Raw genomic sequence first — 26994 nt, 5'->3', positions numbered from 1 at the left:
ATGTAATGACAATTGTAATACACGTTGTCTGTACTGAATCATCTTGGTATGTCTTATGCTTAAGATAGCATAGTCTGTATATAATTAGATGTCCGACCTGTGGAGATATTTATCATCTGCTGGTAGTTAGGCCATTTGTTGTAACAGTGTAGACTTTCTTGTGAATGTGAAGAAGGCTACTAGGCAGACTGACTATAGAAGGTTGCATTGAACGGAATGATTAAATCCAACTGTGTATGAATGTCTAATAAAATTGTGGGTGTCATAGGGAGTTTTTGCTTTGGTGGTGATCCATTACCACGTGAGATGCCACGTTTCACAATATCAAGGAGTCAGTTGTCTTCCAGTGGGTTGGGTAAACCAGCCTCAGTGTGTAGTAATCTGATAATATTAAAGTATCCTGGTGTACCAGTTTGCTTTAAGGTAGGAACACTGCATAATGGCACACATTAAATTGACTGCATGGCACTGGCTGGATACCAAAGTACAAATAAAAACACAGGTAAGCTGTTCATTATGAACTGTAAGTGCACTTTGTTGTCTCTGCATATGCTAGTCTTTTATATGTAGGTACTTCTGTAACCAGGCTTTGTAGTTGGTGTTACACAGGTCCTGTAGTAAGTTTTGTTTACCAGAAATACTGTGTTACAAAAGTCGTTTAATTTGTTTTGATTTAGAGATAAGGTTCGTGTAACTGAGTTGATATGAATTCATAGGAAAGTGAGTGGTTGTCGCAGTTTCAGTTTAACAACTTTATTCCAATTTAGACTGTGATTGTGTTGTGTCCTTTCCTGTGACAGCCAATTGTGTTTTGGAAATCAAAACACATTTCCTTGCCAGTAGGGTCGAAAGAGCGTGATTTTATCGTAGGTTTAGTTTTTTGTGGGAGAGGTGGTCATAGAGTGACAGGTGGAGGTCAACCGTTATCTATGGCAAGGTTGCCAAAGCCTGGTTCTTCCTATATTTTAAGTCCTAAAACATGATAACAGATTTGGTGATGTAAGAGTAGGCATAGTCACCAATATTAATAGTATGCTCGAGGTAGCTTAATTAAGATTACATCCTGTGATAGACCATGTTGAATAAGCGTTCTCAGTATAAGGACGTTTGCAGAAATCCATTGGGGGAGTGTAACCTGATCTGGCTTTGGTTGTTGTGTAGCCGAACGCACCACAAGTTTAGTTTGGCCATCATTTAGGACTTCTGTTTCATAACAGACATCAAATGATCCCTTTTTTTATGATATAAAGTCTTGTATTAGTAGTAGCTTTTTCTCACCTTTCACATTACTTGCACTAGAGGTTTCATAACTGCTGTCTACCAGTTCGTCTTTCTGGGCGTTGTTACCTAGTGATGCAAGGAGTTCGTCCAGTGCTTTATGCTGCATTGGCAACTTCAAATTAACCTCTGACTGAATGGTTTCCTTGTCTGTTCTGGTAGATAATGTAGGTCTGATGTTCAGTTATTCTATCTCCAATTGGGTATCGCTTGGGCCTTTCTTAGTAAGATCCATTGTCCCACTGTTAAATGTAGTTGGTCTAAATCACTATGTAGTCTAATAAATACTAGTGTGTTTTATTTGAGATCAAATATTTTTATGTTTTTGTTGTTAAATAAGACACTAACACTATGAAATGAGTGAGTGGGATATTATGCACACACAACGGTATTGCAGTGCTCTTATGGGCAAATGATAACAATCAGATGAAAATCAGTGACTGTGAAACACCCCGAAATTACAACTCTTTATAAAATATATCAGTTTCTTGATTTTATCATTTTTAGAACTGATAAGGTTCAGTTGTGCTAGAGGCATGACAAAGTGTCTGTCTGTCTGTCTGTCTGTCTGTCTGTCTGTATGTCTGTCTGTATGTATGTATGTCTGTCTGTCTGTATGTATGTATGTATGTATGTCTGTCTGTCTGTCTGTCTGTCTGTCTGTCTGTCTGTCTGTCTGTCTGTCTGTCTGTCTGTCTGTCTGTCTGTCTGTCTGTCTGTCTGTCTGTCTGTCTGTCTGTCTGTCTGTCTGTCTGTCTGTCTGTTTGTGTGGGTGTGTGTGTGTGTATGTGTGTGTAAAAACTTAAAGTAAAAAAAACTGCTGGACCAATTACTTTGATATTTGGTGGTCATGTTACTTCTGGTGTCTAGTTGGGACATAAGGGTGTGCATTTTGGGTCAAACAATATGATTTTTGGTCAAACAACTTAAACTCCAAAACTACTGGACAGTTTATACCTGACATTTTGGTGGGAATGTATGCAGGGGTAAGTAACTTAAGATATGCTCATTGCATAATAATTACATCAGTAATATGTAATATAGGGCTGAGCAGATTGGGCTGAAATTTAATGGGGATGCATCTGGAAGTGTATATAGATGAATAATTATTGAAAATATAATGATCTCAACAGTAATATGCAAATTAGATGCAATAAAGGTGAATTTTGGTCAGAATTTTACATCTCAAGAAGTACTCGATCAATGACTGAAATTTGGTTACATGTTTCAATAATTGTTATTATGCAGACTTTCTTCCAAATAGTTTGATACAATTGGCCTTAGCAACTATGACCACGCCCTTAGCAACAACCAAATGCCAGAAGAGTTTGGTCCAATTACATCATGTGGTAGGCAAGTCAGTAAACATTCAAAAAAATGTATGCAATTATCAGTAGCAACCATGACCATGCCCATACCAACTACCAAATGATCACGTGTATTGCAAAAATAAACTACATGAATTAATACACAAATGAACAAACATTTTAAAAATGTATGTAAATGTGCCTAGCAACAAGCCCATGCCCATAGTAACAACCAAATGATCACGGATATTGCAAGGTAACATCAGGGATTCACAGACAAATGAATAAACATTTAAGAAATGGATGTAAATGTGCCTAGCAACAAGACAACGCCCATAGCAACAGCCTAATTATCATGTTTATTGCAAAGATAACACTAATTAATAGACAAATGAATAAAGCCAAAAAATGTATGTAAATGTACCTAGCAACAAGACCATGCCCATAGCAACAGCCAAATGATCATGTATATTGCAAAGTTAACATCAAGGATTCACAGACAAATGAATAAATATTTAAGAAATTTATGTAAATGTGCCTAGCAACAAGACCACGCCCATAGGAACAGCCAATCAACATAACAATAACAATATGTTGAAATAAAATATTTTATTTGTTTACAAGATAAAATTACAATAATTATTGTAATTATTGATATGATCCATTTTTATTACAGAAAGAGTAATATGAATTCTTTCTTTTAATTATAGGAGAACAAAACAAGTCTACATTATGCTGCTAAGAATCAACATTTGGATATCTTTAAATTGTTGCTGGATGCTGGTGCAGAAAGAGATAACGAAGTAAGTTGAGTTTAAATGAGGTAATCTTTTATGTATCTATTACGTGACGCGTACACCTATTCCAATGTGACATAGAATATGTTTGATGATAACTTCTTGATATGATAAGGTAGGTATTCACATGTTTTCATAAGACAACCACCTTCACATAGTACTAAATCCGATAAGTATATTGTTAATGGCCTTTGATATCATGTTTACAAGTTATGTTGAAGAAAAGAACTATTCATAAAAATTATTCATGGTGCTCATGTAATTTTTATTGAACTGATAAGATTCAGTAGTGCTGTAGGCATGACAAAGTGTGTGTATGTGTGTGTGTGTGTGTGTGTGTGTGTGTGTGTTTGTGTGTGTGTTTGTGTGTGTGTGTGTGTGTGTGTGTGTGTGTGTGTGTGTAAACAAGTTAAAGTAAAAAAATGCTGGGCTGATTGCTTTCATATTTGGTAGTGATGTTACTTCTGATATCTAGTTGGGAAATTGTTCAAATGAAAATAATTGCAACCGAGATGTCCCTTTTGGGTAAAAAAATGTGATTTTTGGTAAAAAAAAAACTTCAACTCCAAAACCCACTGGGCAGCTTGGTCTGAAATATGATGGGAACATTCTTAGAGGTGACTTAATTTATATTTGTTCATGACAAGATCATTCCATCAGTAATATGCAAAATTAGTGTGACTTTTTTGGTCAAAAATTTAGATTTGTTCATGACAAGATGATTCCATCAGTAATATGCAAAATTAGCGTGACTTTTTGGTCAAAAATCTTTAATTCCGAAACTACTCAGCAGATTGGGCTGAAATTTAATTTGGACGTATCTGAGGGGGTATGGATGAAGAAATATTAAGCAAATAATGATCTCACACAGTAATATGCAAAGTAGGTGTAAAATGTGAATTTTGGTCAAAAATTTATATCTCAATAAGTACAAGTTTGGTCAACTGCAGTGCCAAAGACACAGTAAAGGCTGACCCAATTCACGTAGATTGGCACTCAGAGAATGTTTACTATGTAAAAGTTCATTCCAACACCAAAACAGCCAATCAGGAAACAGTTGTACTATGTAAACGTTCGAAAAATGAGATTACGATATGTTATCAGGCAACATATACAGTCGTCATTGTGTCCTTGCACTGCAGTTGGATATGGGTGATACCTAGGGTACAGGGCAAGTGTTGGATTTGAGTCAGGTTAACTTACATTGCTAAATATTGCCAACTGTGGCCATTTTAAACAGATGACAATTATACATTTTAGGAATTTAAGAATTTAAGGTATTTACTATCACTAGACGTTATTTATTTGACCATTGATGTTTATTTTTTGTATATTTCCGAGCTCTCAAATTAAATCTCACAAGTTAGAGTTGGAGTTAGAGTGTCTTTCCTTCACGATCGTACTTACGACCTTCAGGTCGCCCTCTAGTGGTAAACTTAGCAACAGCGCGAGCATCTGTGGGTTTGTCCAGCATGTGGAGCTTTGGTGTTAATGCTACATGTGGAAAGTGAACTCTTAGATACATAAACATACCTCTGATATTAGTAGCTGTACTGGAATAATTATATATAATCTCCCAGTGTAATGTATTTTTTTTAGTCCACTGTAAAATATAATCCGGGTAAGGTTTATGCTCATGCACAAGAATGGGCCTGGATTAAATTTTACGTTGTACACCATAACATTGTATCCACCTATAAAATAACATCCGGTCCTATCTACTATCGCCAGTTCCAAATGAGTTGTGATTGGTTGTGTGTGTTATTAGAGAATGGTCGTTATATTTTCAATCTACACACAAAACAAAGCTTCATTCTCAAACATCTGGAGGAGGGCGGAGGTCGGAAAATCGAGGGCAAGTACTTCCGAAATTTTCATCCTCTGTTGGAGGGTTACTTTAGAAAAACTGTGATTAGAAGGGTGTACTTGAAAATAAAATAAATAATTCTGTTGAAATAGATTTTTATTATGCACACTATCACATACATCTAGGGGCATACTAGCCTAGAATCCAATCGATTGGTGATTTTGATTTCAAATGATGGGTAAATAATGAATTCAAATTCCCCATCCACATGTATTCCATACATAAAGCCTTAAATTATAATATGTATCGGTAAATAAATTATAATTATATAACATCTGAAAATATGTAATAGCTATACCTAAAGTCTAAATATACACTATCAGTACAGGATAAATAACTGCAAAAACAATGAGATAAATAAATAAGTAGTATATCATCAATAATAAATTACATCATCAATACAGCAAGTTCTTTTCATTCCAATAAACAATAGAATATGAATAAAAATAAATAGCAACCATATCAAGATTATAAAATATCATAAACTCGTGTCTTTTGTTGTCATCATAATCCTTGAAAGCCATCTCCTGAATATGTTCATTACCCTCACTACCTTTCATCATAAATCATCAACCCCCATGAATAAATGTAATATCAGCAGTGGTACAATCACTTCCATTTTTACCACCTGCATCACCACCTGCAACCCTAGTACCATTAACTTTGCTGACGTCACCTCTATCATCATCATCATCATCATCATTGGCATCGTCTTCGTCGTCGTCACCACCACCACTACCATCACCACCACCACCACCATTGTCATCATCATCATCATCATCATCATCATCATCGTCGTCGTCGTCGTCTTCGTCGTTGTCACCACCACCACCACCACCACCACCACCACCACCACCACCACCATTATCATCATCATCATTATCATCATCATCACCTTCAGGCAATCCCCCTTGATCCACCTTGTAAAAGTGATGACCTCCCTTCTTTGACCAATAAATTGAGGTGACGGGGGGGGGGGGGGTTCATATAAAACTGAAAGCTCCTTTATATACTTTGAGTAAATACAATCTCAGTTTCAAATAACTACAAGAAGCACAAACTTCGGACAGACACTTTACAAGTCTGTCGGTGATATCAATGCACAGAGCTGTCTTAAAATCAGCTTATTAGAGATGTACCAGTATTATAATCATACCAGTGAGACCTTTTTGTATGTGTAGTACAAGATGCATCCAATAATAATGGCAACGTATTGAAAACATGCCAACGAAGTTTACCCCAACGACATTATTTTAAAATATGCAATAGATGACCAAGGTTCCCAAGTATGATTTTTTTCAAATGGAAATTACTACGCAATCAAAAAATGTCTCAGCAGTGATTTCTATATGGACTCTTGAGTAGAAATTTCACAACCTCACATTTACTCTCTCCCATATGCACTGTATAACAAAACCCCATTCTCATCCGATGACACATACAGGCTGATACAATTCAAACAGTTTTAAATCCCACTGGTTCAATTTCAATGATATTAACGTTTAAAAAATGGAAGATACATTTCTATAAAAGCAAATCTTACCAAGCACTTATTGTTTCATCATGATATGAATAGAATATACTGCCACTAATATTAAATTGTCTTAAAAATTTGCAAGAAACCGATATTTTTACACAGGACATCACATATGTACAAAGCACTAAAATGAACAGCAACTAAAGACATATACATTATAAAATAGGAGTTGTGAGCCAGGTTTTCTCCTTATGATCTTAGATTACAAATATTAGCAGTTATACTCACTTGACTGTTTTATATGACATTCATTGCTACTTTCGAATGCTACTCAAGACATATGAATTGATGTTACTTAACATACATGTAGTCTGTGACCAGGTCATGGCTCACACCATAAGGTGCATGAACATTGCCAAATCTTTCTTAGATATTTTTCTTTTCTGTAAAGGCACAATTTAGAAACGTTTTTAGCCAATGTGAATTCACGTTTTCATAGTTTGGTTACAATTGTTACAAACAGGATTAATTAACTATACAGTTAAATTGAACTTGATGTTCATTGTGCAAAATTGTAGTTCCATATGGTCTCAAATTATTGATAAGCTAGGCCATTACACAACTTCAAAAGAGAGGTATTTTATTTGCTCAAATGAACTGTAGGCATTGTTTAGTGCTCAAGAAGTAGACTTTGTGAAAAGTAAAGTGTGACCACAGTCACTATAATACTAAGAGTTGTTCTTATTTTTTCACTGGCGTTCTTTTTCAGAATCAATGTGTACACAAATTTAGCAGCAAATGTGACATTCATTATATGTGACATTCATTTTTGTTATATATATATTGAAACACCTTGAATGTTACTCATTTGAATTGATTTGACCTTTAAATATACAATGTAGACTGTCATGTTTCAAAGTGTTCGACTATTTTGTCAATATTGGCTAAAGGTTGGCAGTTTTACACACATGAGCCTAGCAAGAAAGTTCAAAAATTTTATGATACATGATTTCACCTAAAAACATTACATCTGTTATCAGAACCACGAAAAGCATTGGTTATTTGCTAGTATCACTTGTTGAGGCAGTTATTTAGTGACACATTTGGTTTTTACACTTTGTACACACAAATTTCAGTCTTTTGTTTTAAGTAAACTTGCTGACAGTTCTTTGCAATCAGTATGGTACCAGTCTTTAAACTTGTCACACTGCATCATGTTGCTTCCACGATCTGGTTGCCTGCAATGGCAGTAGATGGGCAACATTAACGTTTTCCTGATTTTATGGTCCGTCGTCTTCTCCATGACGTGAAAATCTCCATGATTTGATGTTGAAAACACGTTGCGAGATGGCTTCTCATCGATGTCTGCTCCCACGTAAACTCTGTTGGTTCAAGTCCAAAACATTTGGCTGTTGCATTGGCCATAGCAAATAGTCCACAGTCATCACATCCTACTTGTTTGTGTACGCACGCACTGTATTTTTATACTTATCCCTTCATGAAATAGCAGACAGGCTACAGCCTTCTTTGCTCTTCTATCTAGCCCACACCACATGGAATCATATACATTCACTACGCCTTTGCTGCAGCCAATATTGGATACGGTAACCCAGTGATTTTGGTCTATATTCAGTATTTGGATGAATTCTTGATCTGGTGTGATGATAGCTGTGCCTGCCGTCATTACAAGGACATCCTGTAGACTGTCCATGTGTGGAAACGGATGCTTCAATAGAGCTGGTGCGTGATTCATGACATGGTCAGTCATCCATTGTCCTGGTGTTTTAATGAGTTTACCATACTTGGAATATCTTTCGCTAAACGTGCTCTGTCTCTGTCAATTCTCTTCTTCTTTTTAAGTTTGCAAGTGAATGGCTCTGCTCAAGTATGAATCTTCTTGGTTCCCTTCTGAAGGGTAAGGGACTGGGAAAATGTGGGTCTGCTGGAGTGATTGAAGGCTGACGGTCTATCTGGGACTGGTCTGCTGTAGTGGTTGAATGCTGGTTCTCTGTCTGGGACTGGTCTGCTGTAGTTGTTGAAGGAGTGTGATCTATCTGGGACTGGTCTGCTGGAGTGGTTGAAGGCTGGTGCTCTATCTGGGACTGGTCTGCTGAAGTGGTTGAAGGCTGGTTCTCTGCCTGGGACTGGTCTGCTGTAGTGGTTGAAGGATTGTGATCTATCTGGGACTGGTCTGCTGTAGTGGTTGAGGGATTGTGCTCTATCTGGGACTGGTCTGCTGGAGTGGTTGAAAGTTAGTGCTCTACCTGGGACTGGTCTGCTGTAGTGGTTGAAGGATTGTGCTTTATCTGGGACTGGTCTGCTGGAGTGGTTGAAAGATTGTGCTGTATCTGGGACTGGTCTGCTGGAGCGGTTGAAGGCTGTTGCTCTATCTGGGACTGATCTGCTCGAGTGGTTGAAGGCTGGTGCTCTATCTGGGAATGGTCTACTGGAGTGTTTGAGGGCTGGTGCTCTATCTTGCACTGGTCTGCAGGATTGGTTGAAAGCTGGTTCTCTGTCTGGGACTGGTCTGCTGTAGTGGTTGAAAGCTGGTTCTCTCTCTGGGACTGGTCTACTGGAGTGTTTGAGGGCTGGTGCTCTATCTTGCACTGGTCTGTTGGATTGGTGGAAAGCTGGTTCTCTGTCTGGGACTGGTCTGCTGTAGTGGTTGAAAGCTGGTTCTCTATCTGGGACTGGTCTGCTGTAGTGGTTGAAGGATTGTGCTCTATCTGGGACTGGTCTGCTGGAGTTGTTGAAGGATGGTGCTCTATCTGGGACTGGTCTGCTGGAGTGGTTGAAAGCTGGTGGTCTATCTGGGACTGGTCTACTGTAGTGGTTGAGGGCAGGTGCTCTATCTGGGACTGGTCTGCTGTAGTGGTTGAAAGCTGGTGGTCTATCTGGGACTGGTCTGCTGAAGCGGTTGAAAGTTGGTGCTCTATCTGGGACTGGTCTACTGGAGTGCTTGAGGGCTGGTGCTCTATCTGGCACTGGTCTGCTGGATTGGATGAAAGCTGGTTCTCTATCTCGGACTGTCTGCTGGAGTGGTTGAAGGCTTGTGCTCTATCTGGGACTGGTCTGCTGGAGTAGTTGAAGGCTGGTTCTCTATCTGGGACTGGTCTGCTGGAGTGGTTGAAGGCTTGTGCTCTATCTGGGACTGGTCTGCTGGAGTGGTTGAAGGCTGGTGCTCTATCTGGGACTGGTCTGCTGTAGTGGTTGAAGGCTGGTGCTCTATCTGGGACTGGTCTGCTGGAATGGTTGAAGGCTGGTGGTCTAGCTGGGACTGGTCTGCTGTAGTGGTTGAAGGCTGGTGCTCTATCTGGAACTGGTCTGCTGGAGTGGTTGAAGGCTTGTGCTCTATCTGGGACTGGTCTGCTGTAGTGGTTGAAGGCTTGTGCTCTATCTGGGACTGGTCTGCTGGAGTGGTTGAAGGCTTGTGCTCTATCTGGGACTGGTCATCTGTAGTGGTTGAAGGCTTGTGCTCTATCTGGGACTGGTCTGCTGTAGTGGTTGAAGGCCGGTGCTCTATCTGGGACTGGTCTGCTGGAGTGATTGAAGGCTGGTGCTCTATCTAGGACTGGTCTGCTGGAGTGATTGAAGGCTGGTGCTCTATCTAGGACTGGTCTGCTGGAGTGGTTAAAGGCTTGTGCTATATCTGGGACTGGTCTGCTGTAGTTGTTGAAGGCTGGTTCTCTATCTGGGACTGGTCTGCTGGAGTGATTGAAGGCTGGTGCTCTATCTGGGACTGGTCTGCTGGAGTGGTTGAAGGCTGGTTCTCTATCTGAGACTGGTCTGCTGGAGTGGTTGAAGGCCGGTGCTCTATCTGGGACTGGTCTGCTGGAGTGGTTGAAGGCTGGTGCTCTATCTGGGACTGGTCTGCTGGAGTGGTTGAAGGCCGGTGCTCTATCTGGGACTGGTCTGCTGGAGTGGTTGAAGGCTGGTGCTCTATCTGGGACTGGTCTGCTGGAGGTTGATTATTGATTGATGTGTACGGTTTCAAGTGGGAATAGGCAACACCTATGCAACCTATGGATATAGGCCAACTAAATCGATTCCAAGCATATACCATGGAGCTTTATTCGGAATAGGTTTCAGTTCAGGACCACAAGTTTTTATTTTCTCAAACCTCTGACACTTACCACAACTCTTGATCTAATAAAATATAACAATGTTCAGAACAACATTATAGAGAATATTGACTATATTATATAATATATGATTATTATTTTTCAATTCTTTACAAACATAATGTGCATCAAAGTATTATAGACATATAATGTATGAATTTTGGAAGTGGAAAACTCTGGAGTACTCTGGAGGGGATACTATTTTACAGGTCTCAGTATGGCTATGATGGTAAATGGGTTATACGTATGACAGAGATATTATAACTTCAGACATCAGACTATGGACAACTGAACCTGTTACAAACACTGAAACAGGGACAGTAAACAAGCAAATTGGATTTATTACACTTGGCTCAGCATGTTTAAACAGCAGAGACTTGTAGTACACACCATGGTTTGATAAGAACAGATTTATTGCCTCTTTATGTGTACATGAAATACCAGGGGAACTGTAAATTTATGTAAAGTGGCCATAAAACTGTTCTTATCAAATGATGGAATGTAATACTTGTCTGTACTTCCAACATGCTGAGCCAAAAGTTATTAATCTAATTCAGTTGTTTACTTTCCCTGTAACAGGCTCTGTTCGTCCATGGTCTGATGTCTGAAGTTGTATTTTTCAGCTGAATACAAGCATCATGTGTATCAAAGCATATATTTACCAACATGTTTAACACTATCCATTCTGAAAAAAGTATGGATTTTGGAAGTGCCAAACTTAGTACTCAGGGGGGAGGGGGATACTATTTTACTGGTCTCAGCATGGCTGTTGCAGTGAATATGATGGGAAACAGGCTATGTATGACAGAGTTATTATTGTTCAGTTGACTACAAGCATCATGTGTATCAAAGTATAGATAAATTTACCAAGATATTTACTGCTTTCTCTTGTGAAAATGTATGAAATTTTAATGTACTAAGTACTTCAGGGTGATACTATTTTACAGGACCATTATCTAACTAAATAATCATACTTACCAATTCTTGCATGTCACTTGAGATGGTCTTCCAATAAAACCTGGATGAAATCTTCTTCACAGTCTTTGTTGATGCCGAGATGGCCGACATTGGAGAAACATGACATTCTTTGAAAACTTCCTCCCTTTCTTGTTGGGTTAGTAACACTTGCTTAGAACCATCACTATCCTTTCCAATGAAGAGGAATGTCTTGCCTGGAAGACACAATGTTTTAAAAACATTAACATTAAAATAAATGTGATTTTGTCATCAAATCTTGGTATCAACATAGTTCTAAAGAAAGTAATTTCAATTATGTCAGAGTTGAGTTGAGGAATTAATCAGCATACCAGTGTTTGTAGTTTATCTAGTTACAATTAACTTGACTTTCACTAATAATCAATCCAAAATGACCCCCCCCCCCCACCCGTCATAATTGGTTGTACCAATCTGAACCATGACAATTTTAGAAGAGTGTTGACAAGGATATGAAGAAGGTTGATTTTCAGTAATGAGTACTGAATGTACAAAAAATGCGACAATCTTCTGTTTGAATGTGCTGCCATCTTTTGTTTTTCACACGCAACATGCCTTATACAGTTCGAAACAGGGCCAGGGTGCCCTGGCCAAACAATGACAAAACGTTTTGGCTACCGAACGCACCCCTGCTTACACATTACACGTTTGAATGGTAGTTGAAATACTAAATTAACAGAGTGAGGAAGTGAGACATATTTTCATCAGATGGATTGTGTTTGGTGGTTTCTTTGATATTGTAATACTTTGTATTATTTCTACAATTTATGTACAGTGCCACGTCACCGCGACTAGTCCTGCTTACATATATGTCCTTCTCCTGTCAGTAATCTAGACCCGTGCACCGTCTGCAAGCAAGACTACATCTCATAAATCACACATACACAAGCGTGTGTACACGTGTAATAGCAAAATATTAGAAACTCGAAATGGTGATGTGTCCTAGTTTGAAATTGTCTGACTAAGTCACAGTAAACTGACAGGGAATATATATCCCCATCCCACAATCCCACATTTCAAGTAAGTAAATACACCCGAACTTATTATTACTTTACCAAGAATTTTCATGATGGAGTTTCGGCAAAACGGCTGGTTTAACACTTCCAAGAGGACGAAATTTTACAGTCACGAACGATAAATACGTACGCATGTGCATAAGCCTTACCCGGATACTATTTTACATGGACGAAATATTTCGCAAGACGGGTATTCCAAATGAGTGCTACGTCATGATTTCCTAATGTCGGCAGTATCCCTCCGAGCCTATCGGTGTGAGGGAATCATTCGTTCTCGATGACGTAGCATGAATGAGAAATACCGGAAGATTATTTATTTATTATATACATACACCCACTATTTTTTTTTCTATTATGATGACAATTTTGAACAAAAATATTCTCAAACTTATGCTGAACGCGCATCAATTTTCTGAAGTGATGGGGCTACAGCGCTCAGCTGTTCATTCAGTTTCAGATTGTAGTCGCCATTGCAACAGCTGCCGTCGCTACTACTACTACTAAGGTATATGTTGAGATCAGTAAAATTACGCCACAAACTTTCAGGTAGGGAATATTTTGCCAACGTTGGGACGTTTGTCAAGAGTAGTGATTAATTCTTTGACAAAATATAGACACATTGATCGGAAAAAAATGATACATACGGAGAGACTGACTAAGGAACGGATGCCTACACCGGTTATGCATAGAACTCGGCTCATAGTCATACTGTGCTGAACGCAGCAGCCACCTCTCCATCAGCCACCGCACGGGGGCACTGTTCACAGTAGCCTCAATAGCTCAAACCACAGACACTCGTGACTTTGCTCAAACTATACATAGCTTGTCCGTCAGCAAGGAAACAATAGATGCATGGGCCAACGCATTTTAATTGCTGTAAGTAGTAGTGATACTACCTATGAATACTAACATTTGTTCCTGGAAGAATAATTGTTGTCTTTATTGAAATTATTAATCTTTTCATGTTCCACCATGTAACGTATAGGCATGTATAGCAATAGGGAATCATTGGACATAATAGTAAATATTCCTGTGCACTCTAACCAACTAGTACACATTATCAGTATGCATCTCAGCTATAGCCCTGTATAAGTGGTTTGAAATAATTATTGTCATTGATACCCAGCAGACACGACTTTTTGTACTCAATATGGCCTTCTGGGTAATTTCCAATCTAATAGTATGAGCTGTAATTGACAAACAATAGAGTGTACACACATTTTAATCGCTGTAAGTAGTAGTGATACTACCTATGAATACTAACATTTGTCCCTGGAAGTATAATTATTGTCTTTATTGGAATTATTAATCGTTTCATGTTCCACCATGTAACGTATAGGCATATGCCAGTAGGGATGGAGAGTCAGTGGATATTTGAATAAGTTATATCTCCAATAATATTGAGTGTGCATTCTAACCAACTAGTACATACTTTCAGTATGCATCTCAGCTATAACCCTGTATAAGTGGTTTGAAATAATTATTGTCATTGATACCCAGCAGACACGACTTTGTGTACTCATATGGTCTTCTGAGTAATTTCAAATCTAATACAAGGAGCTGTAATTGACAAACAATAGAGTGTGCACACATTTCAAATATTCAATGTAGTAGTGATACTACCTATGAATACTTAAATTTATCTCTGGAAGAATAAATATTGTCTTTATTACTTTTCATGTTCCACCACGTAACGAATAAGCATATATAGGAATGGGGAATCAGTGGATATTTGAATAAATATTTCTGCAAAAATATTCCTGTGCATTCTAACCAACTAGTACACACTATCAGTATGCATCTCAGCTATAACCCTGTATAGGTGGTTTGAAATAATTATTGTCATTCATACCCAGCAGACACAACTTTTTGAACTCAATATGGCCTTCTGGGTAATTTCCAATCAAATTCTATGAGCTGTAATTGACAAAGAATAGAGTGTTCACACATTTTTATAGCTGTAAGTAGTAGTGATACTACCTATGAATACTAACATTTGTCCCTGGAAGAATAAATATTGTCTTTATTGAAACTATTAATCTGTTCATATTCCACCATGTAACGTATAGGCATGTATAGGGATGGGGGGTCAGTGGATATTTCAATAAGTTATTTCTACAAAAATATTGAGTGTGCATTCTAACCAACTAGTACACACTATCAGTATGCATCTCAATTATTGTCTTTATTGAAATTATTAATCTTTTCATGTTCCACCATGTAACGTATAGGCATATGCCAGTAGGGATGGAGAGTCAGTGGATATTTGAATAAGTTACATGTATATCTCCAATAATATTGAGTGTGCACTCTAACCAACTAGTACACACTATCAGTATGCATCTCAGCTATAACCCTGTATAGGTGGCTTGAAATAATTATTGTCATTGATACCCAGCAGACACGACTTTGTGTACTCATATGGCCTTCTGGGTAATTTCAAATCTAATACTAACAGCTGTAATTGACAAAGAATAGAGTGTGCACACATTTTTATAGCTGTAAGTAGTAGTGATACTACCTATGAATACTTAAATTTATCTCTGGAAGAATAAATATTGTCTTTATTTAAATTATTAAACTTTTCATATTCCACCATGTTACTTATAGGCATATATAGGGATGGGGAGTCAGTAGATATTTGAATAATTATTTCTCCAATAATATTGAGTGTGCATTCTAACCAACTAGTACACATTATCAGTATGCATCTCAGCTATAACCCTGTATAGAGGTGCGGTATTGTTGGATTGCCACAATAGCTTGATCTCAGATAAATAGCGGTTATTGGCTATTTACCAAAACAGCTTGATTCAATCTTGATTTGAGCTAAATAGCGGCTATTGGCTATTTATTGGATTGCCAAAATAGTTTCATCCCCAAAATAGCTTGATTCGAGATAAATAGTGGCTGTTGTCTATTTCCTTTGTTGCCAAAATAGCTTGATCTGAAGGTAAATAGCAGCTACTGGGGATTTATTGAATTACCAAAATAGCTGAATCTCAGATAAATAGCGGCTATTGGCTATTCAACTTAATACTATTAGCCATAAATAGCCAGGTAATAGCTTGCTATCAGCTATTATAAAAACGGGAATATGGTGTGATTATCTCCCTGGGTAGCTATTCAAGCTAAGAGCCATTGACAGCTGCTGTTAGCCATTAATAGCCGCTATTAGCTATTAATAGCCTACTACCAGCTATCAACCCCTTGCACTCTTCAGGACATGGCTATTCAGCTATTCAAGCTATTAGCTATTAATAGCCGATATTAGCCACTAATAGCCAGCTAATATCTAGCTAACATCTATTCAATATTGGCCATAAATAGCCAGATAATAGCTTGTTATCAGCTATTGTCAAACTGGGCATATGGTATAAATATCTCCCTAGGTAGCTATTCAAGCTGATAGCCATTACTAGCCGCTAATAGCCATTACTAGCCGACTACGAACTAACAACTCCCAACAGTCTCCAGGACCTGGCTATTAAGATATTCAAGCTATTAGCCATTAATAGCCGCTATTAGCCATTAATAGCCAGCTAATAGCCAGCTAACAGCTAACAACCCCCAGTACTCTCCCACACATGGCTATTCAGCTATTCAAGCTATTAGCCATTAATAGCTGCTGTTAGCCATTTATAGCCAGCTAATAGCCGGCTACCAGCTATTTATCTATTTATTGCATCCCTTTTGTATCAGGGGACTCACTAAGATTGTAAAGAGCAGCACTAAGAAAAATTAAAAATACATACACTACCATAAAGACGAGTAAAAAACATATACAGGAACAAACAACAAAATAAACCAAAGTAAGGTAAGAATATTGATAAAACGACAATACAAATAAAAATGTATGCTTCAAATGTTAGTTGTCAGAAAATCTAACGGCTAAACTATTCTATATTAGTTTTAACAAAATCTTTTCTGTTTTCAATTGCTTCAATAAGGTATTGTTTGACAAGTTTATCTATTTGTTTACTTATAGACTGAGCATTGTAGTGTTTTGTATTATCTCCTATAAATAAACAGAGTAGTTCTTTCCTTTGTTTAAAATCTTGATATAAATTCAACTCCTTATTGTTGAGTAATAGTTCTTCTGTTCCTTTCATTAAGATCTGTTGTTGTGTAGAATGGCTTTCACATGTAAAAAGAAAGTGTTCAACTGTCTTTCCATTTGAGCTCGTCATTTTTAAATATGATATGTTTGATTTTATTATCTGAAAGAGTTTGAATTTGGTCTTTATCAATATTAAGGTCTATTAACACATTATTTACAGTTTTCCACCAATTCCAGGACAGTTTTATCACATTTCTTTCAGATTCTTCACTAATGGAATTGAGATGGTTAAAGACACATTTAGTCCATCATGATTCATCTAAATTACAAAGTCTTTTAAAGTACTTTAATCTGAACAAATCAAAATTACTTGACATAGCATCATTATATTATCAGGTGTTAAGGTGTTTAGAACATACTGTACTCCTTGACTCTTCAAATAATAAATCTCGATCATGGTTTGTTTTTTCATTCATTTAATTTCAACAAACTTAACTCTTGGGGTTAATAGCCAGCTATTAGATTGCTATTAATGGCTAATAGCTTGAACAGCTGCATAGCCAGCCCATGGAGAAAGCTGAGAGGTTGATAGCTGATAGCCAGCTATTAGCTAGCTATTAATGGCTAATAGCGGCTATTAATGGCTAATAGCTTAAATAGCTGCGTAGCCAGCCCATGGAGAAAGCTGAGAGGTTGATAGCTGATAGCCAGCTCTTAGCTGGCTATTAATGGCTAATAGCTTAAATAGCTGCATAGCTAGCCCACATACAAAGCTGAGAGGTTGATAGCGGATAGCCAGCTATTAGCTGGCTATTAATGGCTAATAGCGGCTATTAATGGCTAATAGCTTGAATAGCTGCATAGCCAGCCCATGGAGAAAGCTGAGAGGTTGATAGCTGATAGCCAGCTATTAGCTGGCAATTGATGGCTAATAGCGGCTATTAATGGTTAATAGCTAGAACAGCTGCATAGCCAGCCCATGGAGAAAGCTGAGAGGTTGATAGCTGATAGCCGGCTATTAGCTGGCTATTAATGGCTAATAGCGGCTATTAATGGCTAATAGCTTGAATAGCTACATAGCCAGCCCATGGAGAAAGCTGAGAGGTTGATAGCTGATAGCCAGCTATTAGCTGGCTATTAATGGCTAATACCGGCTATTAATGGCTAATAGCTTGAATAGCTACATAGCCAGCCCATGGAGAAAGCTGAGAGGTTGATAGCTGATAGCCAGCTATTAGCTGGCTATTAATGGCTAATAGCGGCTATTAATGGCTAATAGCTTGAATAGCTACATAGCCAGCCCACGGAGAAAGCTGAGATGTTGATAGCTGATAGCCAGCTATTTGCTGGCTATTAATGGCTAATAGCGGCTATTAATGGCTAATAGCTTGAATAGCTGCATAGCCAGCCCATGGAGAAAGCTGAGAGGTTGATAGCTGGTAGCCAGCTACTAGCTTGCTATTAATGGCTAATAGTGGCTATTAATGGCTAATAGCTTAAATAGCTGCATAGCCAGCCCATGGAGAAAGCTGAGGGGTTGATAGTGGATAGCCAGCTATTAGCTGGCTATTAATGGCTAATAGCTTAAATAGCTGCGTAGCCAGCCCATGGAGAAAGCTGAGAGGTTGATAACTATAGCCAGCTATTAGCTGGCTATTAATGGCCAATAGCTTAAATAGCTGCATAGCCAGCCCAAAGAGAAAGCTGAGAGGTTGATAGCGGATAGCCAGCTATTAGCTGGCTATTAATGGCTAATAGTGGCTATTAATGGCTAATAGCTTGAATAGCTGCATAGCCAGCCCATGGAGAAAGCTGAGGGGTTGATAGCTTATAGCCAGCTATTAGCTGGCTATTAATGGCTAATAGCGGCTATTAATGGCTAATAGCTTGAATAGCTGCATAGCCAGCCCATGGAGAAAGCTGAGGGGTTGATAGCGGATAGCCAGCTATTAGCTGGCTATTAATGGCTAATAGCGGCTATTAATGGCTAATAGCTTAAATAGCTGCATAGCCAGCCCATGGAGAAAGCTGAGAGGTTGATAGCTGATAGCCAGCTATTAGCTGGCTATTAATGGCTAATAGTGGCTATTAATGGCTAATAGCTTGAATAGCTGCATAGCCAGCCCACGGAGAAAGCTGAGATGTTGATAGCTGATAGCCAGCTATTTGCTGGTTATTAATGGCTAATAGCGGCTATTAATGGCTAATAGCTTGAATAGCTGCATAGCCAGCCCACGGAGAAAGCTGAGAGGTTGATAGCTGATAGCCAGCTATTAGCTGGCTATTAATGGCTAATAGCGGCTATTAATGGCTAATAGCTTGAATAGCTGCATAGCCAGCCCATGGAGAAAGCTGAGAGGTTGATAGCTGATAGCCAGCTATTTGCTGGCTATTAATGGCTAATAACGGCTATTAATAGCTAATAGCTTGAATAGCTGCATAGCCAGCCCACAGAGAAAGCTGAGATGTTGATAGCTGATAGCCAGCTATTTGCTGGCTATTAATGGCTAATAGCGGCTATTAATAGCTAATAGCTTGAATAGCTGCATAGCCAGCCCACAGAGAAAGCTGAGAGGTTGATAGCTGATAGCCAGCTGTTAGCTGGCTATTAATGGCTAATAGCTTGAATAGCTGCATAGCCAGCCCATGGAGAAAGCTGAGAGGTTGATAGCTGATAGCCAGCTATTAGCTGGCTATTAATTGCTAATAGTGGCTATTAATGGCTAATAGCTTGAATAGCTGCATAGCCAGCCAACGGAGAAAGCTGAGATGTTGATAGCTGATAGCCAGCTATTTGCTGGCTAGTAATGGCTAATAGCGGCTATTAATGCCTAATAGCTTAAATAGCTGCATAGCCAGCCCATGGAAAAAGCTGAGAGGTTGATAGCTGATAGCCAGCTATTTGATGGCTATTAATGGCTTATAGCGGCTATTAATGGCTAATAGCTTGAATAGCTGCATAGTCAGCCCATGGGGAAAGCTGAGAGGTTGATAGCTGATAGCCAGCTATTTGCTGGCTATTAATGGCTAATAGCGGCTATTAATGGCTAATAGCTTAAATAGCTGCATTGCCAGCCAATGGAGAAAGCTGAGGGGTTGATAGCGGATAGCCAGCTATTAGCTGGCTATTAATGGCTAATAGCGGCTATTAATGGCTAATAGCTTAAATAGCTGCACAGCCAGCCCATGGAGAAAGCTGAGAGGTTGATAGCTGATAGCCAGCTATTAGCTGGCTATTAATGGCTAATAGTGGCTATTAATGACTAATAGCTTGAATAGCTGCATAGCCAGCCCATGGAGAAAGCTGAGAGGTTGATAGCTGATAGCCAGCTATTAGCTGGCTATTAATGGCTAATAGTGGCTATTAATGGCTAATAGCTTGAATAGCTGCATAGCCAGCCCACTGAGAAAGCTGAGATGTTGATAGCTGATAGCCAGCTACATGTATTTGCTGGCTATTAATGGCTAATAGCGGCTATTAATGGCTAATAGCTTGAATAGCTGCATAGCCAGCCCATGGAGAAAGCTGAGATGTTGATAGCTGATAGCCAGCTATTTGCTGGCTATTAATGGCTAATAGCGGCTATTAATGGCTAATAGCTTGAATAGCTGCATAGCCAGCCCATGGAGAAAGCTGAGAGGTTGATAGCTGATAGCCAGCTATTTGCTGGCTATTAATGGCTAATAGCGGCTATTAATGGCTAATAGCTTAAATAGCTGCATAGCCAGCCAATGGAGAAAGCTGAGGGGTTGATAGCGGATAGCCAGCTATTAGCTGGCTATTAATGGCTAATAGCGGCTATTAATGGCTAATAGCTTAAATAGCTGCATAGCCAGCCCATGGAGAAAGCTGAGAGGTTGATAGCTGATAGCCAGCTATTAGCTGGCTATTAATGGATAATAGTGGCTATTAATGAATAATAGCTTGAATAGCTGCATAGCCAGCCCATGGAGAAAGCTGAGATGTTGATAGCTGATAGCCAGCTATTTGCTGGCTATTAATGGCTAATAGCGGCTATTAATGGCTAATAGCTTGAATAGCTGCATAGCCAGCCCATGGAGAAAGCTGAGAGGTTGATAGCTGGTAGCCAGCTATTAGCTTGCTATTAATGGCTAATAGCGGCTATTAATGGCTAATAGCTTAAATAGCTGCATAGCCAGCCCATGGAGAAAGCTGAGAGGTTGATAGCTGATAGCCAGCTATTAGCTGGCTATTAATGGCTAATAGCGGCTATTAATGGCTAATAGCTTGAACAGCTGCATAGCTGCATAGCCAGCCCATGGGGAAAGCTGAGAGGTTGATAGCGGATAGTCAGCTATTAGCTGGCTATTAATGGCTAATAGCGGCTATTAATAGCTAATAGCTTGAATAGCTGCAAAGCCAGCCCACAGAGAAAGCTGAGAGGTTGATAGCTGATAGCCAGCTATTAGCTGGCTATTAATGGCTAATAGCGGCTATTAATGGCTAATAGCTTGAATAGCTGCATAGCCAGCCCATGGAGAAAGCTGAGAGGTTGATAGCTGATAGCCAGCTATTAGCTGGCTATTAATGGCTAATAGTGGCTATTAATGGCTAATAGCTTGAATAGCTGCATAGCCAGCCCACGGAGAAAGCTGAGATGTTGATAGCTGATAGCCAGCTATTTGCTGGCTATTAACGGCTAATAGCGGCTATTAATGGCTAATAGCTTGAATAGCTGCATAGCCAGCCCATGGAGAAAGCTGAGAGGTTGATAGCTGATAGCCAGCTATTTGCTGGCTATTAATGGCTAATAGCGGCTATTAATGGCTAATAGCTTAAATAGCTCCATAGCCAGGCAATGGAGAAAGCTGAGGGGTTGATAGCGGATGGCCAGCTATTAGCTGGCTATTAATGGCTAATAGCGGCTATTAATGGCTAATAGCTTAAATAGCTGCATAGCCAGCCCATGGAGAAAGCTGAGAGGTTGATAGCTGATAGCCAGCTATTAGCTGGCTATTAATTGGCTAATAGTGGCTATTAATGACTAATAGCTTGAATAGCTGCATAGCCAGCCCATGGAGAAAGCTGAGATGTTGATAGCTGATAGCCAGCTATTTGCTGGATATTAATGGCTAATAGCGGCTATTAATGGCTAATAGCTTGAATAGCTGCATAGCCAGCCCATGGAGAAAGCTGAGTGGTTGATAGCTGGTAGCCAGCTATTAGCTTGCTATTAATGGCTAATAGCGGCTATTAATGGCTAATAGCTTAAATAGCTGCATAGCCAGCCCATGGAGAAAGCTGAGAGGTTGATAGCTGATAGCCAGCTATTTGCTGGCTATTAATTGGCTAATAGTGGCTATTAATGACTAATAGCTTGAATAGCTGCATAGCCAGCCCATGGAGAAAGCTGAGATGTTGATAGCTGATAGCCAGCTATTTGCTGGATATTAATGGCTAATAGCGGCTATTAATGGCTAATAGCTTGAATAGCTGCATAGCCAGCCCATGGAGAAAGCTGAGAGGTTGATAGCTGGTAGCCAGCTATTAGCTTGCTATTAATGGCTAAAAGCGGCTATTAATGGCTAATAGCTTAAATAGCTGCATAGCCAGCCCATGGAGAAAGCTGAGGGGTTGATAGTGGATAGCCAGCTATTAGCTGGCTATTAATGGCTAATAGCGGCTATTAATGGCTAATATCTTAAATAGCTGCATAGCCAGCCCATGGAGAAAGCTGAGAGGTTGATAGCTGATAGCCAGCTATTAGCTGGCTATTAATGGCTAATAACGGCTATTAATGGCTAATAGCTTGAACAGCTGCATAGCTGCATAGCCAGCCCATGGAGAAAGCTGAGAGGTTGATAGCTGATAGCTGGCTATTAATGGCTAATAGCGGCTATTAATGGCTAATAGCTTGAATAGCTGCATAGCCAGCCCGTGGAGAAAGCTGAGAGGTTGATAACTGATAGCTAGCTATTAGCTGGCTATTAATGGCTAATAGCGGCTATTAATGGCTAATAGCTTGAATAGCTGCATAGCCAGCCCATGGAGAAAGCTGAGGGGTTGATAGCGGATAGCCAGCTATTAGCTGGCTATTAATGGCTAATAGCGGCTATTAATGGCTAATAGCTTAAATAGCTGCATAGCCAGCCCATGGAGAAAGCTGAGAGGTTGATAGCTGATAGCCAGCTATTAGCTGGCTATTAATGGATAATAGTGGCTATTAATGAATAATAGCTTGAATAGCTGCATAGCCAGCCCATGGAGAAAGCTGAGATGTTGATAGCTGATAGCCAGCTATTTGCTGGCTATTAATGGCTAATAGCGGCTATTAATGGCTAATAGCTTGAATAGCTGCATAGCCAGCCCATGGAGAAAGCTGAGAGGTTGATAGCTGGTAGCCAGCTATTAGCTTGCTATTAATGGCTAATAGCGGCTATTAATGGCTAATAGCTTAAATAGCTGCATAGCCAGCCCATGGAGAAAGCTGAGAGGTTGATAGCTGATAGCCAGCTATTAGCTGGCTATTAATGGCTAATAGCGGCTATTAATGGCTAATAGCTTGAACAGCTGCATAGCTGCATAGCCAGCCCATGGGGAAAGCTGAGAGGTTGATAGCGGATAGTCAGCTATTAGCTGGCTATTAATGGCTAATAGCGGCTATTAATAGCTAATAGCTTGAATAGCTGCAAAGCCAGCCCACAGAGAAAGCTGAGAGGTTGATAGCTGATAGCCAGCTATTAGCTGGCTATTAATGGCTAATAGCGGCTATTAATGGCTAATAGCTTGAATAGCTGCATAGCCAGCCCATGGAGAAAGCTGAGAGGTTGATAGCTGATAGCCAGCTATTAGCTGGCTATTAATGGCTAATAGTGGCTATTAATGGCTAATAGCTTGAATAGCTGCATAGCCAGCCCACGGAGAAAGCTGAGATGTTGATAGCTGATAGCCAGCTATTTGCTGGCTATTAACGGCTAATAGCGGCTATTAATGGCTAATAGCTTGAATAGCTGCATAGCCAGCCCATGGAGAAAGCTGAGAGGTTGATAGCTGATAGCCAGCTATTTGCTGGCTATTAATGGCTAATAGCGGCTATTAATGGCTAATAGCTTAAATAGCTCCATAGCCAGGCAATGGAGAAAGCTGAGGGGTTGATAGCGGATGGCCAGCTATTAGCTGGCTATTAATGGCTAATAGCGGCTATTAATGGCTAATAGCTTAAATAGCTGCATAGCCAGCCCATGGAGAAAGCTGAGAGGTTGATAGCTGATAGCCAGCTATTAGCTGGCTATTAATTGGCTAATAGTGGCTATTAATGACTAATAGCTTGAATAGCTGCATAGCCAGCCCATGGAGAAAGCTGAGATGTTGATAGCTGATAGCCAGCTATTTGCTGGATATTAATGGCTAATAGCGGCTATTAATGGCTAATAGCTTGAATAGCTGCATAGCCAGCCCATGGAGAAAGCTGAGTGGTTGATAGCTGGTAGCCAGCTATTAGCTTGCTATTAATGGCTAATAGCGGCTATTAATGGCTAATAGCTTAAATAGCTGCATAGCCAGCCCATGGAGAAAGCTGAGAGGTTGATAGCTGATAGCCAGCTATTTGCTGGCTATTAATTGGCTAATAGTGGCTATTAATGACTAATAGCTTGAATAGCTGCATAGCCAGCCCATGGAGAAAGCTGAGATGTTGATAGCTGATAGCCAGCTATTTGCTGGATATTAATGGCTAATAGCGGCTATTAATGGCTAATAGCTTGAATAGCTGCATAGCCAGCCCATGGAGAAAGCTGAGAGGTTGATAGCTGGTAGCCAGCTATTAGCTTGCTATTAATGGCTAAAAGCGGCTATTAATGGCTAATAGCTTAAATAGCTGCATAGCCAGCCCATGGAGAAAGCTGAGGGGTTGATAGTGGATAGCCAGCTATTAGCTGGCTATTAATGGCTAATAGCGGCTATTAATGGCTAATATCTTAAATAGCTGCATAGCCAGCCCATGGAGAAAGCTGAGAGGTTGATAGCTGATAGCCAGCTATTAGCTGGCTATTAATGGCTAATAACGGCTATTAATGGCTAATAGCTTGAACAGCTGCATAGCTGCATAGCCAGCCCATGGAGAAAGCTGAGAGGTTGATAGCTGATAGCCAGCTATTAGCTGGCTATTAATGGCTAATAGCGGCTATTAATGGCTAATAGCTTGAACAGCTGCATAGCTGCATAGCCAGCCCATGGGGAAAGCTGAGGGGTTGATAGCTGATAGCTGGCTATTAATGGCTAATAGCGGCTATTAATGGCTAATAGCTTGAATAGCTGCATAGCCAGCCCATGGAGAAAGCTGAGAGGTTGATAGCTGATAGCTGGCTATTAATGGCTAATAGCGGCTATTAATGGCTAATAGCTTGAATAGCTGCATAGCCAGCCCGTGGAGAAAGCTGAGAGGTTGATAACTGATAGCTAGCTATTAGCTGGCTATTAATGGCTAATAGCGGCTATTAATGGCTAATAGCTTGAATAGCTGCATAGCCAGCCCATGGAGAAAGCTGAGGGGTTGATAGCTGATAGCTGGCTATTAATGGCTAATAGCGGCTATTAATGGCTAATAGCTTGAATAGCTGCATAGCCAGCCCATGGAGAAAGCTGAGAGGTTGATAGCTGATAGCTGGCTATTAATGGCTAATAGCGGCTATTAATGGCTAATAGCTTGAATAGCTGCATAGCCAGCCCGTGGAGAAAGCTGAGAGGTTGATAACTGATAGCTAGCTATTAGCTGGCTATTAATGGCTAATAGCGGCTATTAATGGCTAATAGCTTGAATAGCTGCATAGCCAGCCCATGGAGAAAGCTGAGAGGTTGATAGCTGATAGCTGGCTATTAATGGCTAATAGCGGCTATTAATGGCTAATAGCTTAAATAGCTGCATAGCCAGCCCATGGAGAAAGCTGAGAGGTTGATAGCTGATAGCTGGCTATTAATGGCTAATAGCGGCTATTAATGGCTAATAGCTTAAATAGCTGCATAGCCAGCCCATGGAGAAAGCTGAGAGGTTGATAGCTGGTAGCCAGCTACTAGCTTGCTATTAATGGCTAATAGCGGCTATTAATGGCTAATAGCTTGAATAGCTGCATAGCCAGCCCATGGACAGTGCTGAGGGTTAGTAGCTGAAAGACAGCTATTACCTGGTTACTAATGGTTACTATCCTTAATAGCTGCCTAGGGCGATATTTATACTTTATTCCTGGTTTTACAGTAGCTGATTGCAAGCTATTACCTGGCTACTAATAGCTAATAGTGGCTAAAAACTACTGGTGGAAAATGAAAATAGCCTGAATAGCCATTTGAAGCTATAATAGATCTATTCTTGTTGCTAATTTAGCTATTAGCCACTTTGCTATTTAGAAGGCTATTATGCAAGCCAACAATACCACAACTGTCTCGATAGATATGCAGCTGTGACCAAAAGAGGTGTGTTTGTTCACTCTTTAAACTGATGATGATGGTCGATGTTCGGCAATCCATGAATAGAAAGGGAACCATATCAAACCATATTATTATACTGTGAGTGTGACGTCAAAGAAAAGTAATATGAGATGTATGGATATTACCATACTTTGACATCACACCTTGGGAATATTAGGGTCTATGTATATACATAGGAAACAGTACATGAAATATCAAGAACTGAAACCCTTTGTGCGACCAATTAAGAGTGAAAGCATTTACATTGTTTTAAAATAACCAGGTTTTAAACTTGTGTGAACAAAAAATGGATGACACTGTAGTTCAACAACAAAGTAACATTATCAACAGAATTCAGTACAATTCGATATCCAACAAACAAGGACGTGAAGGTAGAAAAAACCATCTCATTCTCAGTAGTTTAAATTGTATGAATACTTAAGGCAAAATATTATGTGTTATACAGTATAGTTACCATTTTCACCTCCACTCAGTAGTCTAGTTCCTGTACAGTATCGTTACAATTTACACCTCCACTCACATAGTCTAGTTCCTATACAGTATCATTACAATTTACATCTCCGCTTACTAGTCTAGTTCCTATACAGTATCATTACCATTTTCACCTCCACTCACATAGTCTAGTTCCTATACAAT

General features: G+C 39.6%; 1 protein-coding gene across 1 annotated transcript in view; it reads left to right on the top strand.

The window, feature by feature from the left end:
* Positions 1 to 26994, top strand: part of LOC144450387 (putative palmitoyltransferase ZDHHC13) — a 248453-nt gene that overhangs the window by 85490 nt on the left and 135969 nt on the right. Inside the window, exon 6 of the mRNA XM_078140990.1 lies at positions 3296 to 3388. Within this exon, the coding sequence (XP_077997116.1) occupies positions 3296 to 3388 (93 nt within the window). The remainder of the gene's footprint in view (positions 1 to 3295; positions 3389 to 26994) is intronic.

This window comes from Glandiceps talaboti, chromosome 19 (assembly GCF_964340395.1).
Source record: "Glandiceps talaboti chromosome 19, keGlaTala1.1, whole genome shotgun sequence".
NCBI lineage: Eukaryota > Metazoa > Hemichordata > Enteropneusta > Spengelidae > Glandiceps > Glandiceps talaboti.
This window is presented reverse-complemented; position numbering and strand designations above follow the sequence as displayed.